The sequence below is a fragment of the Phoenix dactylifera genome, chromosome 16 (genome assembly GCF_051530095.1).
Source record: "Phoenix dactylifera cultivar Ajwa chromosome 16, Ajwa_hap1_PhDact_Kaust_v1.1, whole genome shotgun sequence".
NCBI classification, from domain to species: domain Eukaryota; kingdom Viridiplantae; phylum Streptophyta; class Magnoliopsida; order Arecales; family Arecaceae; genus Phoenix; species Phoenix dactylifera.
In genome coordinates this window covers 21,281,920-21,295,328 of record NC_143205.1, presented here as the reverse complement: position 1 = coordinate 21,295,328, position 13,409 = coordinate 21,281,920, and the positions used below count along the sequence as shown (strand labels likewise).

Below are 13,409 nucleotides of genomic sequence, written 5' to 3'. Positions count from 1 at the left end.
TGGTTGAACTTACTACAGATAATAAAATAATTAATTTTAGATTTAAATTTTTGATTTATTTAATAAAAAATTAATTCAAATCAAGAGATTTTTGATTTATTTTATATCTGACCTGATTCTGTACCAGCCTATCACCATCCCTGTCTGGAAGCATGGAGCCTGATAGTCATGACTGCATGCCCAAACTTGCAACGCTTGCCATAGCCGATTTAGCCGCAAGTCGAGCTACAATTGCTATGTAGATTTGCATTTTAATTGCAAGCTTTCTGAACAAAAAAAAAAAAATTTAACGCATCTTGCAACTAGACCTATAGCAAGGGTCAACATATAACATGTCAAACAACCTTGCAGCTCCATGTCAGGCATGGATAATCAAGCGAGCATTAGGGTGCAGAAGTAGAGTGTTTTCCTTCAATATGATGTGTTGAGGAGATGATAGAGCTCCCAGCCAAAAATATGAAAATAGATTTTAAAAAAAAAATAGAATAGAATCAAGATAATTAGGGGTGAGAGTGGATTAGATAATATCCATTCGAATCCGTTTTCGTATCCGAATATATCCGGATATGAATAGAAATTTGATCATCCGACTAACATCCGTATTTGCATCCATATCCGTCAAAAAAAAAAATAAATATAAATAGACAACTATCCGATCCATATGCGAATATCTGATTCCATTTGTAACTTTATTTAATTTTATATGATACTCATAAACTTTTAAAAAAAATAAATGACAACATTAACATACTATTTACTTGATTTATCATTCACTTACTAATATTTTTGATTTTGTATCATGAAATTTCATTATCTGATTTATAACCATATTTATATACATATCTTTGGTATTTGATTTGTATTTGTATCCATATAAAATGAAAATAGATATAAATTTTTGCATCCGACTAAAATTCGTATTCGTATTCGTCAAACAAAATAACTATGGATATGAGATATGGATATGCTAGTATCCGATCCAATTTTAGCCCTATCATGATTTCCTCAAGAATTCTGAATTATTTCTAACTTTCATTATTGAAGAATAATTCATCAACCAAAATATTGAATAAATTATTTCAAAACAACCAAGCGGTTCAAAAATTATGTAACGATCGATGAAATAATAGTATCATGGCATTGAATGCCTAATTATATCTGTAGTTCTCAATGCAATTGTCATGGCAGCAGTCACTATTGGTAGTCGTATTGTTCCCTCCCTCGTGCTCTTTTGCAAGTTCTGCCATATGTTAAACAGTTATTCAATTCTTTTTATATTTATTTTTTAGCAATTCCTGATTTTTGATGGGCAAATTCTCTGCATATTGACCAAATCAATTTTTATTCCCAGATAAATTATTCCCAAATAGTAAAAAATTGCTATTTTATTGTTAAGACAATAATATATATAGGAGTAAGTTGTTATCAAGTTGATTCTTCCTCATTCTTTTCTATTCTTTGATGTTGATGAATTCAAACTGATGATTAGAAGCAGCAATCCCAATTTCAATCGATTGTAGGCAAAGAATGGGACAGTATATCAAAATATGATAAGACATTACATTCCATACCACTTTTACCTTGAAGTGTCACAAATAGGAAGATGCCATGAATATAACACTAAAAAGTAGATGGTGCTGTCCATGCTGAGCATCGTTTAGCCCAAGTGGCAAAAGCATGGTAATCTAGGTCTTTTGCTTATATTAATACAACTACCATATGCCATGTCGATCTCATGCCTCATCAACTACTGTCTAGACAATCATTTGCATGATTTATCCGTCACAACCATGTAGCGCTCCGTTGAATTGCACATCATCTCATAATTTAGATAACAAATTCATAATTGCACAGCAACTAATATGACTAGGCTAATTACAAGACCTATCAAAATTGTTCTACGTCAAAGTAATATAATATATGAATGCAGGCTATCAAAATTTTCTCTTTTTTTTTTTTTGAAAAAACATAGAAGGAAAAACATGTTGAATGGCAGCATAAAATATAAAATCAATTTCTACTTACCTTGCCGTCTTCAAAAAGACTGACAGTTACAGGAATCATGGTTCTTCATTTAACTAGAATTTTCCCCTATCTGATACAGATGTGGGCAAGTTGTTTGGCTAAATTTTCAGCAATGGCTATATTTAGGAACGCAAACCTGTCCATGTTGCCCTCTAAAAGATTTACATTCAACTAACCTATGTGAAATTTTCTTGACATTGATGATAAATCATTGCATACCAATCCATCATTATCAGCAGAAGTATTGACATGATATATAAATTTCAGCAAACGCAGACCGCCTACCAACTGATTTTGTTTCCATGAATTTAATGGCAAATCTGCCCTCAAAAAAGAAGAAATTGATGATAGATCGTCATATATTAATCCACCGTTACCAGCAGAAGTATTGAAACAATACATAAATTTAAGCACATATAGCCCCTATAGACCACCTAACTAATTTTTATCCTGAAATTGTCGGTGGATCATTATATACCAATAGACCATTACCAGCAGAAGTATTAAATCAATACATACATTTCAGCATATGTAGTAGTCCAATGTAGACCACCTAACAACTGATTTTTTTTCCCCCTCCTTATCCTCTTTAACATTTAATATATACAGTGTTCTAAGGAGGCAATTAGATAATGACATTTTACAAATCTAGGGAGTAAGCCCCAGTTTCCTGCATACCTTAAGACTCAATGTTATGCACAGGAACAGGGAAACAATAAACTGTACATGGTAGAAGTCTTACCAGAAGAAATCATCCACAGCCACCGATGAAGATCGAGATGGGTCTTCTTCCTCCTCCAATTCGACCTCCGGCTCTCCCGAATCAAACTCTGGAGAGTCAATATCAGCAAGGTTCTTCAAGTCGACAACAGAGAGCTCGTCGAGACGCCTCACAACAAGGTCCGCCGCGCCAAGCTCATAAACCGGGTGCTTGCTTGCAACAGCCACACACTTCATACAGGCATCATGTGCCGCCTCCACTGCCGAATTGGAATTCCCAAATACAATGCACCGCTCCGGTATAAAATTAAGGAGCTGCGCTGCATACACGAACATCTCCGGGTCGGGCTTCCCCCTATACACATCCTCTGCTGCCACAATCGCATTCAAGAAGCTCTGCATGCCAACAGCCTCAATTGCTTCTTCGATGCCCTTTCTCGGGCGAGTGGACGCCACCGCAATTGGAATCTTGTGGTTTACAAGAGTGCTCATGAACTCCTGTGCCCCAGACCTTATCTGATAGAATCCACCACCTTGGAGAGCTCGGTATATCTCCTCCTTCCGAGTGGCTAATCTGCGGAGCTCTGAGGGGTCACGCGACCAGCAGAGAACTTCTGAGATCACTTGCTCATTCTTCATACCCTCTATTCTCTTCAAGACAAAGGCCGGGGGAGGTGATTTCCCTTCTTCTTGGGCCAGTACCAACCATGCCTGCTTTTCCAAATTGGGATCATCTTCAACAATCACCCCTTCCCACTCGAAGATCGCACCCAACCACCCACAGCCCATTCTTTCTTGCCGAAGCAACGGATTGTGAAGCTTTGGATTGTCAGCCTTGTTTGATGGCGGCCACAATCTACCAGAATTCAACCCCACATCTGTGGCATAATCGAAATCATGAGGCATCTTCCGATCTTTTGGAGAAGGCGCTTCCTTCGTCAACTCCATCGCCAATGACTTGATGGTTGAAACCATGAATCCATCAAGTTTCTGCATGGTTACCGCACCAGGAGTGGTTGAAGAGCGGACCAAACGCTGACCCATGAATTGTTTGCAGAAGAGCTGGCACCGCACAAAACGAGGCGACTTGTGGGAGGCGGCATCTCTGAAGCAAATCCTCCTTTGATAGGGCAGGCGATGCCCGATAACAGACGTGCTCGCGCCGATCGAATCGACCATCGTGGCAAAAGCACAGCAAAAAGAGCAGCGCAAATTTGGTAACAAATGAGCTCCCTTTTCTCACCCCTCCTCCTCGATGAATCCCTTTCCAAATTCTTGAGCTGAAGCTATAAATTCAACAATAACCTCCGAAGACCAACCCTAATTCCCTTCTAAAAAAAAGGATATTTCTTCGATTGCTTCCGGAATCAAAATTCTTCAATTTCTCTCAAATTCCCAAATCTTGCCTTTCTTGTTGTCCAAGAAACTATCAGATCAAACATATAAACCAACCGCCAAATCAAATGAGAAAAAAAATAATCAAGAAAGCAATACAGAATTGGACAAATAAAAATCCGATTTTAATCCGATAACAAAAAGATTAGGCCAGAAGAAGAACAAGACAGCCATCAGCCAGTACCAATTCCAAAACCCAAAAATAAGCAAAATCGTCTCAGAAATCAAGCCAAAGACAAACAAGAACTCAATCGTTGCAGACATTTCAGCATTCACAAGAGAGATTCTTGCAGAGAAGAAGGGAACGGGATAAGAATAGAACCTGGAGAGAATATGCCGTCGATGGCGGATCGGACGGTCAAAAAAAGCGGCGGAATCGACGCCGAATCGAGAGGAAGGGAAAGGGAGAGAGATTGCGGGTTTCCTTCGTCGAGCGGCCTTTCTTTCTTGCTTTATCCGCGTCTCCAAGCTCTCATTCGGCTTCCAAGTCCACCGGGTGGGCCGGTGATCTTTGGTGGCAGTAACCGACGCGCGTCCGGATTGGAGAGGGCGAGTAGTGCGGCAATATCCCGGAACGGATGAAAGGTTGAGCCTGCCAATGGAACAAAAATCATTGGGGCGGGCACCACGGTGGATCGTATGGGTATGGGACAAATTTTTTTTTATCATTTTTTTATGCTCATCTTAAAAAAAAAAAACAAAAAAGTTAATATATATATTCTACTCACAAAATTCATCAATTTTATAACTTTAAAAAAATTTATGCACTAATAGCAATCGTGCACCGCATCCTCTTTCTTTCTTTTCAAGTGATATACACTCATCAACTTTCTGATGATACGTACTCTAAGCTTCTTTGATACACACCTAGAAGCAACTTAATACGTACCTTCAAATAAATTAATACGTAATTTTTAAAATATAACTAGTTGACACATATCTAGCAATATAATCACCTAGCATCCCAATGCACATCTTTAGATAAATCAATATATAATTTATATAATATGATGCTCACCAGTACACACAACATGGTCAAGTAATATATATTCGTAAGCTTTTTGATACATACTATAAGCTTTTCTGATATACATCGAATAATAATTTAATATATACCTTTAAGTAAATTGATATATAATTTTCAGAATATGATATTTACTAGTGTTAGGCGGTACACACCTAATAAAACAGCCATTCAATATTTTAATATACATATTTATATAAATGGATATATTGTTTGTAGAAGGCACGGGAGTCTACTTGGCCAGTGAGCTTTCGCACTTGACAATCGAATTATGTACAACTCTGCCATTAATGCATCTCTTGTAGATGCCTGGTAGGATGCCATTGGCTTTTGTGGTCGGTGAATCTAGTCTGCTCCAAAGCAAATTACATCTGATCTACCCTCAGAGTTTTGATCAAATTTGATGTGGATTTTGTGTAGTTGCACTAGACCTAATTAAATCCAAATAAATGCAATTTATTTCATAATAATTAGTCTAAACTTCATCCATCTTTTTGAGTTTCTGATCAATCTAGACTCGAACATTATGCTACTCATTAGAAACCCAACTCTGTACTTAAATAGAGACAAAATATAGGGAGAAGAAGGTAATGAAATAATACAAAAGATGGAGATAAGAAAAATAATATAGGAGCGGAGATTACAAACGGAATAGATAATATGAGAAGATAAGAAGATAGACATCATTTCACAAGATAAAAATAAGTTCCAAAAAAGAGAGATAAATAGCGAAACATAACCCCAAACTGAAAACTAGCAGTTGCAATGAAACGAAGACCGTTATCTCAAACCGTAGCATGGACTTTTCTTCCAAGAAATCAAAACACATGTTAAGAACAAGTCAAGTAGCACGTTGTCCACAGTCTAGACCCGATACAGTGAACAGCAGCCCAACCTCATCACCGTCCATTCAAGTAGGGCCCAGTTTGGGCACCAGGTGGAGAAGCCGAGGACCGGAGAAATTATACCCTATGCTGCATACATCACATGGCCATGCATGCACGCCATCAATCTCGACTGCTCGTTCCTATTAATGATTGGGGCTCATAGGAAGGAGTGGTCGTGATTGGTGGCGCGCACGGCCTCGTGGCGCATGCGACGTAGGGTATAATTTCACGGAGAACTGGTTGTTGATTATTATGGCTTAAATTTTATTTGCGTGCTTGAATCAGGGCCACAAGAATCACCAAATGCTTCCACACCAGATTCATCTTCCATGGGCTCATAACGTCACTGCATATTTCAGCCATGCTTGTCTGCATTCTAAATATCTACTAGCGAGCAGGGATGAAATGCTGGAAACATCAGTTAGAGGAAAAGTCCATGATCCTTCATGTGACCAATATTATTCATTGTAGCAGAAAACAACTTTTATTTTGTTCATTAGCCAGTATACAACAAAGGAAGGTGAATGATAATAATGCAAAAATAATGACAATACCCAAATAACTGCTCGCAAAATAAAGAAAATACATTTTTTCATTGACATGCAGAACTAAATTTAAGAATGTTGGGTTATCGACATGCATATGAGATGTCAAATACTCAAATAATGGTTGTATTTCGATGACAAAATACTGGTTAAGTAATATCTGTTATTCAAAAATCAGTTATATATACGCACATAATTAAGTCACGAAGGCCCTCGAAACCATTATGATAGCTATTTAATTAATATCTTTGTAGTGGAAGAAGTTGTGAAGCATCTCCCTTGTAGTCTGGTCAACAAACATTCACAACAACCAAAGCCAGAATGGACCTGAAGAATGGTAGCATTTGCCTGTAGAAGGGGTCTCTTGTTGTCATCATCCGCTGATATAAAGTCCTGAATGCATGAGCATGGTCCAACTCAACCCAACAGCTGCAATGTTTGTAACATGATTGCGCTCACTATTTATGTTAAATATGTAATTCTGAGGTGCATTTTTGGGGGAAAAATAAGGTCTACCTAAGCTTAATTATGTACAGTGACATCTTGTACAGTAAAGTGGGAAAAAAATGATAGTAGAGAACTTATAATGGAATTTGCTATGCTTCAATTGTCAGGAATACAGTCATAGCATAAACAAATAGTCCAGAAGATGTAACAGAAAATATGATTTCTTGAAATCTTAGTTCATTTTAATGAAAGGCACCTGCGAAGACTGATAACTTGACAAATGGCATCTTATTCCCTCAGTGAAATGGAGCCTGATGGGGCATTAGCTCCTGTTTTCTCTCTGTCAAAATAGAACAAAACAAAAGAAAAATAATTTTTTGGCATTTTATAGTCAGGTAGATCAGATTTTAAATCCAAAGTAATTTCAGATTCAAATTACAACAGGGATGGAGGTATAGATTTACTTGGCAGCTCGACCTGATAGCATACATTCTTTTCTGGCACCATAATAGATGTGTTTGCATCCAGGGTAAGGAAGAAAATCCAAGCCAATGGGGGATCCACCAACAACATATTGTCCCCTGAACACCTACCTACATCTAGCTGCTTTCTTAATTCCTTCAGTTCTGTGATGTATTTTCATCTGATTTTCTCTCTGGGATTCCATTGTATGTAGTTGGGACTTCACTGGATTTAGGCAGTTTCAGTTGTATGCTAGGAACCTTATCAGACAAAGACACTTTTTGTGTAACATCATTCGGTACACACAGTGAATCATTAGCATTTTGCCACGGTCCCTCTTCGTGCTTCTCCTGAGGCTTCTTGTCACTTGCATCAGCAGAAGATTTTTGTTCCTTGAGAAGCATCTCCAGAGATTTCTTCTCACTTGCCTCAGCCAAAGACTGTTGTTCCTGAGGTTTTTCTGATTCTCCCTCTTGGTGCTCCTCCTCAAGTTTCTTCTCACTTGCTCATGCTGAAGATTTTGTTCCTCATGAGGTTTCTGCTGAGGTCGCTTCTCACTTGGCCCATACAAATACAGTTGTTCCGCATGGAAGGACTTGAGCTTCCCAGGACATGCTGTTTCATCCATCAGTTCCTTAACTCTACGTGACCTTCTTCTCTGGAATTTGTTGCAGAGGAAAAAGAATCAGCAATAGATGCAGAACATGCAGGGAACCAATATAGCATTTAGTAGCTATGCAATCTCCCCCTACACATTTCACGATATGCGCACATCAGAAGAGCTGAAGATAACAGCAGGGGAAAAAAAGTTTTGATTTGATGAAAACATAACCATGAACTTACGTACATAACTAGGCATGAGGATGAGGTGTGTTGATTGCATTGACATGGAACTATGATATGATGATAGAGTTGACAGAGATGCATGACAGCAATGTAGAAAAAGTTTCTAATGATCGACATACTGACCACAATTGACAGTGTGGCATGAAATTACAGCGAAGAAGGATTTTGCACCGGCAATGTGGCACTGACTTGATGTTCACAAGTAGTACTATTTGTAGCATAAAAGGGCTATACAGGTTATGAAGAAGGAAGAGAGTAAATCAAGTTTCTGCAAGAAGATCAGAAGAAACTAGAATGCGAACCAACTCAAAGAGGAAAAACTGTAAAAGATTTTTACCAAAACAGCACATTGCTTCCGGCTCTGATCTGTTACAATTCTTTGGAAGCAACTTGCTGTCTTGAATATTGCAATTTCTTAATAGAAGACAATATATCAATTTTTTGCAAGAACTTCAGAAGAAATTAGAAATTAAAGAACCATAGAGACAAAAGTTTTATGACAAATCAGAACAGGAGGCAACTTGTTATATTTAACAAATTATTTTTCTACTTTTCTTATGTTCCTTTTAGTAAGTGGCAGGAAAATTTTGATTAAAAGAGAATTAGGATGCAAAAGTGTCGCTTGGCAAAGCAATGCCATCAAAAACCAGTGCCACCCCATGCAGTTCCTAGTCACCTGCCATATGCCAGAAAGATGGTTTCAGTGACCTACATAACTGAATATATAAACACAATCAAAGCCACAAGAAGAAATCTCACAGTGGTGCCATAATGACACAATACTCAAAGAGTGTATATTCAGCTTCCCCTAGGCAAGGGATAAGTTTACTTTAAGGCCAAAAATGAATATTTTTGTATGGTGCAAACTGTACCAAAAAAAGTCTGCATTTGGAATACAGCATTTGATGTCTCACAACAAGTCACCAATGATAAAACCCAAGCCTAGAAAGGCTGTTCCTCGCTATGCTAGATGTTACAATAATGCAATAAATCCATTGTCACGAGCTACAACACAATATGGACCATAGCCACTTATATGTAACACTGTAAACAGAATAACTGAATATAGTTCATATAATGGGACCATGCAATAACCATAGCACCAAGACAGAATATTTTTGAGTATTCAACACAACCGTGTGGAAGAAATTATAGAGAGAGAGAGAGAGAGAGAGAGAAATGTCTAAAAAATCGCAGCTTTTCTTTTTGAGCAATGGTGGTGAGACACTCAAAAATCACAGTTGTTAAGTGGCATTTTGTACAGAAGGGTGAATGTATAGACAATGATTCTATGGTTGGATTAAAGAAAAATTAATGATGTCAAAATGCACATATAAAAGTATTATAGGACTGTCAAATACCATCTGGATCAATTGGAAAACTTTACGTAACAAGCTACTTAGTGAACATAGGGGAGGGTTAGAAGTTCCATTGATAATGAACAGGACATGAAAATTTTGAAAATATGCTAGTAGGCAAGAGATTGCACCAGAATAGACAGAAATGAAAGGCACGGAAACCATGGCCAGATTAGTGATAGATGTTTCGAGGACATTTTCAATTGTCAGGAACACAACAATGAAAAAAAGACAATTGGAAATGGAACCTGCACAGTCGATCTCAAAGTTCTGGAATTCAGTTTATTGGTTACATTTATTCTATTCTAATAGAAAAATGATGACTTTTAGCCTTTTAGTGTGCAGAATGCATGAATGTTGGAACATCGCGCACATTCTCAGTTTACAAGTCACTTGGAAATTAAGATGAGTTTCATCTGCAGCTGTCAGTTGTCAGAATAAGCATTGCCTAAGATTATATATAGCAAAACTAAGATGATAAATTGCTTCTGCAAGTATGCATAGCCAGAGACCTTATATGTGTTTTCTAATTTTATTGGCCGCATTGCAATTTCAAAAATCAGGAGCACAGAGAACCTTCACAAAACAAAAATCATTCAGATTGTTGTTAGGGTTTCAAGCAAATCAATAAATCTACAGAGGGAACTATGATAAGCTTCTGCTTTATCAAATGTGAAATATATGTAAAGAAATCAAGAGAAATATCTTTCTAACAACCACCAAAAAAGGCATCAGTCTGCAGGAAGAGGGTATCTGGCAATAACTTCAGGATGATAAATCCTATACTAGTTACTTATATCCCCAAGTAAGATATACAAAGTATTGTGGCTTAAGCAGGGGCAGTTTAATCAATATCTTAAAAGCAAAGTTCAATTCAGGGTTGAGACATACCCCTGGAATTTGTGTTATATAAGTGGAGATAAATGCCCTCTATCCAGACCAAGAATAAAGAGAAGTAAGTTTTCTTGCTTCGAATGCATGGATCTCAGGATCATGGCATTTTGAAGAGTGGAGAATGCACTGGAATATCTTTAATCTTTAACTCTGAGTTGTTTTACTATAAATCAAGTAGAAGAATTTTCAAAACTTAGTTGCCTATTTCCGAATATATTCAAAGTATTGTGGCCTAAGCTAGGGCAGTTCAGTAAATTTCTTAAAAACAAAGTTGAATTCAGGGTCAAGACATACTGCTGGAATTTGCATTATATTAGTAAATTCTCTTAGGTTCATGGCATTTTGAAGAGTGGATAAAGCACTGGAAAATCTTTGGTCATACTCTGAGGCGTTTTACTATAAATCATGTAAAATATTTTTCAAAAAGTTAGTTGCTTATTGCCGATTTTTTGTATAAAAAAAGGAATTTGTGGCAATCAAACCTAAATGAAAATATAAATTGTTAAAATGGAACTACAATGTATTCATTTTAATTGTTTGTCCCCAAAACCTACAATATATGAAAGTAACATGATCCGTATTGATAATGCATGCCAATCTGATTATCAACTAACCTACAAATACTTTTTTTTAAAAAAAAAACACATTCATGTTTGATTATGCAAAAGATAAACAGTAACAACAAAAGCAAAAAAGCGAATGTAAATCTTTGCAGCCTTTGAACTGTAATTAATATTTGCATACTCAATCACTGAAAGCCCTATCTTCTTCTCAACAAGAAAGAAGAAGACGATTACCGGAATCCCTATCAAGACAAGTCATGGTTTGACTACATGCGAACCCAGACGCATTCCATATTTGATAAATTGTGATCACTCTATCAGTCTATCCTAAACAGAGCCCCCTTCTTTGATATGTATCACTAATATTTCAAGGCTTTTAGTGACAAATGAGCAAATGCCTAGAAGAATCATAGATTTTGTCAAAATGCACCAGTATATTTGCACATATCCCAATGTGGTGTCTGTCCTAGATTGGTCCAAAACTTTAAACTTCAAAATACAGTAAGAGCCTATTTGGATATTTCTATAGGATTGGACTGAAAATTCTATAAGATTCGTAGATCGAGCTATCCGTTCAAGCATGGCTTTATCAACCAAACATCTCTCGGCCCAAATCCTGTGACAAGAAAGCAGCCCAAAGGTTGGGCTTTGGGCAGGCTCTTAAAAGATATGAGCTAGATGGGCCAAAAAGTAGCTATAGGATCTTCGGCCTAATCCCATAAGAATATCCTGATATATACGCATTTACAGAATTATATTAGTATTCACCATGAATTTAGAGTCAGTATGCTTCTAACAAAAAGAATAGTAATAATCAAGCAACAAAACACATTTAGATCGATGATCCATAATCAATAGAATACACCAACAAAGACATAGTCAACATTTAAAAGAAGCATGTCCTTCAGAGTTGCAAAATACAAGCAAAAATATTCCATTTGGACGTTCATCGAACACATTCAAATAACAATATGAAGCTTTTATCTAACTGAAGATTAAAAAATGAAAAAGATGAAAATCTAGGTAGAGACTAGTGAACTTCTCTAAGTTATTAATATTTACTTGAAAGAGAAGAATGAATTCACCTTGACGAAGAAGGGACAATGGCCTTTGACGATAGATCGTATCTTGATGTTGTTGGAGTTGCAACACTCGGCACCTCGAGCTTTCTCTTCTTTCTCCCTTGGGCGACGGCGGCAGCGGCGAAGGCCGCGTTTCGTTCTTGGTTTGTTAGAGGAGTGGGATCATTAGGCTTCGGACGGCGTACGGTTTCTCCATTCGAGAGAAACATGAGATTAATATTGTCGTATTCAGGATCTACTTCTAAGCGACATCCGGTCCTGGTAAAAAAGTGTGATACCTTTTAAGCGGTACACGTATACCAAAAGACGAATAAGGCTGTTGACTGAATCGCCTTCTATGCCGCTCAACACTGTGAGATCTTCTGACCTCGATAAATGGTGTTCCTTCATCATTGAGTTGCCTACTTTTTTTTTTTTTTTAATACTACTGGCTATGTTTACGCGACATTAGTGAAAGTAGTCCGTGTACAAAAAAAAATGAAAAAATTAAAAAAATAATCCGCTCTTCGATATCGAATCATCAAGACTAAAGGCCAGATGATAAACCCACTCCTCTTTTGTACGTCGTCCACCGGCACATACCCACCCCATTTGGTTTTTATAATTAACTTCAACCGCCTGATGTTGATCGAACGTACGCAAGAGTGGTCTCGTTGACCGTCCCATGCACCCGTCGCTCGTAGGTAGTTTAGCCTCCCAGGAAAGGCGAATTCCTATCCTTTTGTTAGAAAAAAAAGCATATAATGATCATGTGGGGACCGACGCATAAAATCCATATGCGGAAATAAATCCGCATAGACAAACTATATACGGAGACTTGCACATAATATTCCCAGGGAACTGCGGAATACGTGCGGAGGCGCGCATACAATTTCTATGCGAACGTAAATCCGCATAAAACCTTATACCCGGAGACACGCACGAGAGGTTGTCAGATAATTTCTATGCGGAACAGTGTTCGCATCCCAAGACCGGAGTAAAAATTGTGCTACAGTATCCTGAGTGATCAGGGCCGACCCAATGCTTAGGCGACTTAGACGGTCACCTAAAGCCCCGGCCCAAAAAAGGCCCACTACAGGAAAGGCCTTAAAGACAAAATAGAAAGAAAAAATATTTTTATGTGAGTTTGCTTTAGGCCAGCCCATTGCAGAAAGACAAAAC

At 37.6% G+C, this 13,409-nt stretch overlaps 1 protein-coding gene across 1 annotated transcript; it reads right to left on the bottom strand.

Annotated features, from left to right (window-relative positions):
• Positions 1-2,366: 2,366 nt before the first annotated feature.
• Positions 2,367-4,740, bottom strand: LOC103705545 (Haloacid dehalogenase-like hydrolase (HAD) superfamily protein). The gene is made up of 2 exons (XM_008789299.6): positions 4,463-4,740; positions 2,367-4,171 (listed from the first exon to the last, which is right to left on the bottom strand). Exon 2 carries the CDS (start codon positions 3,922-3,924, stop codon positions 2,764-2,766), a length of 1,161 nt encoding a protein of 386 aa, XP_008787521.1. The 5' UTR covers positions 3,925-4,171; positions 4,463-4,740; the 3' UTR covers positions 2,367-2,763.
• Between the last annotated feature and the right edge of the window lie 8,669 nt (positions 4,741-13,409).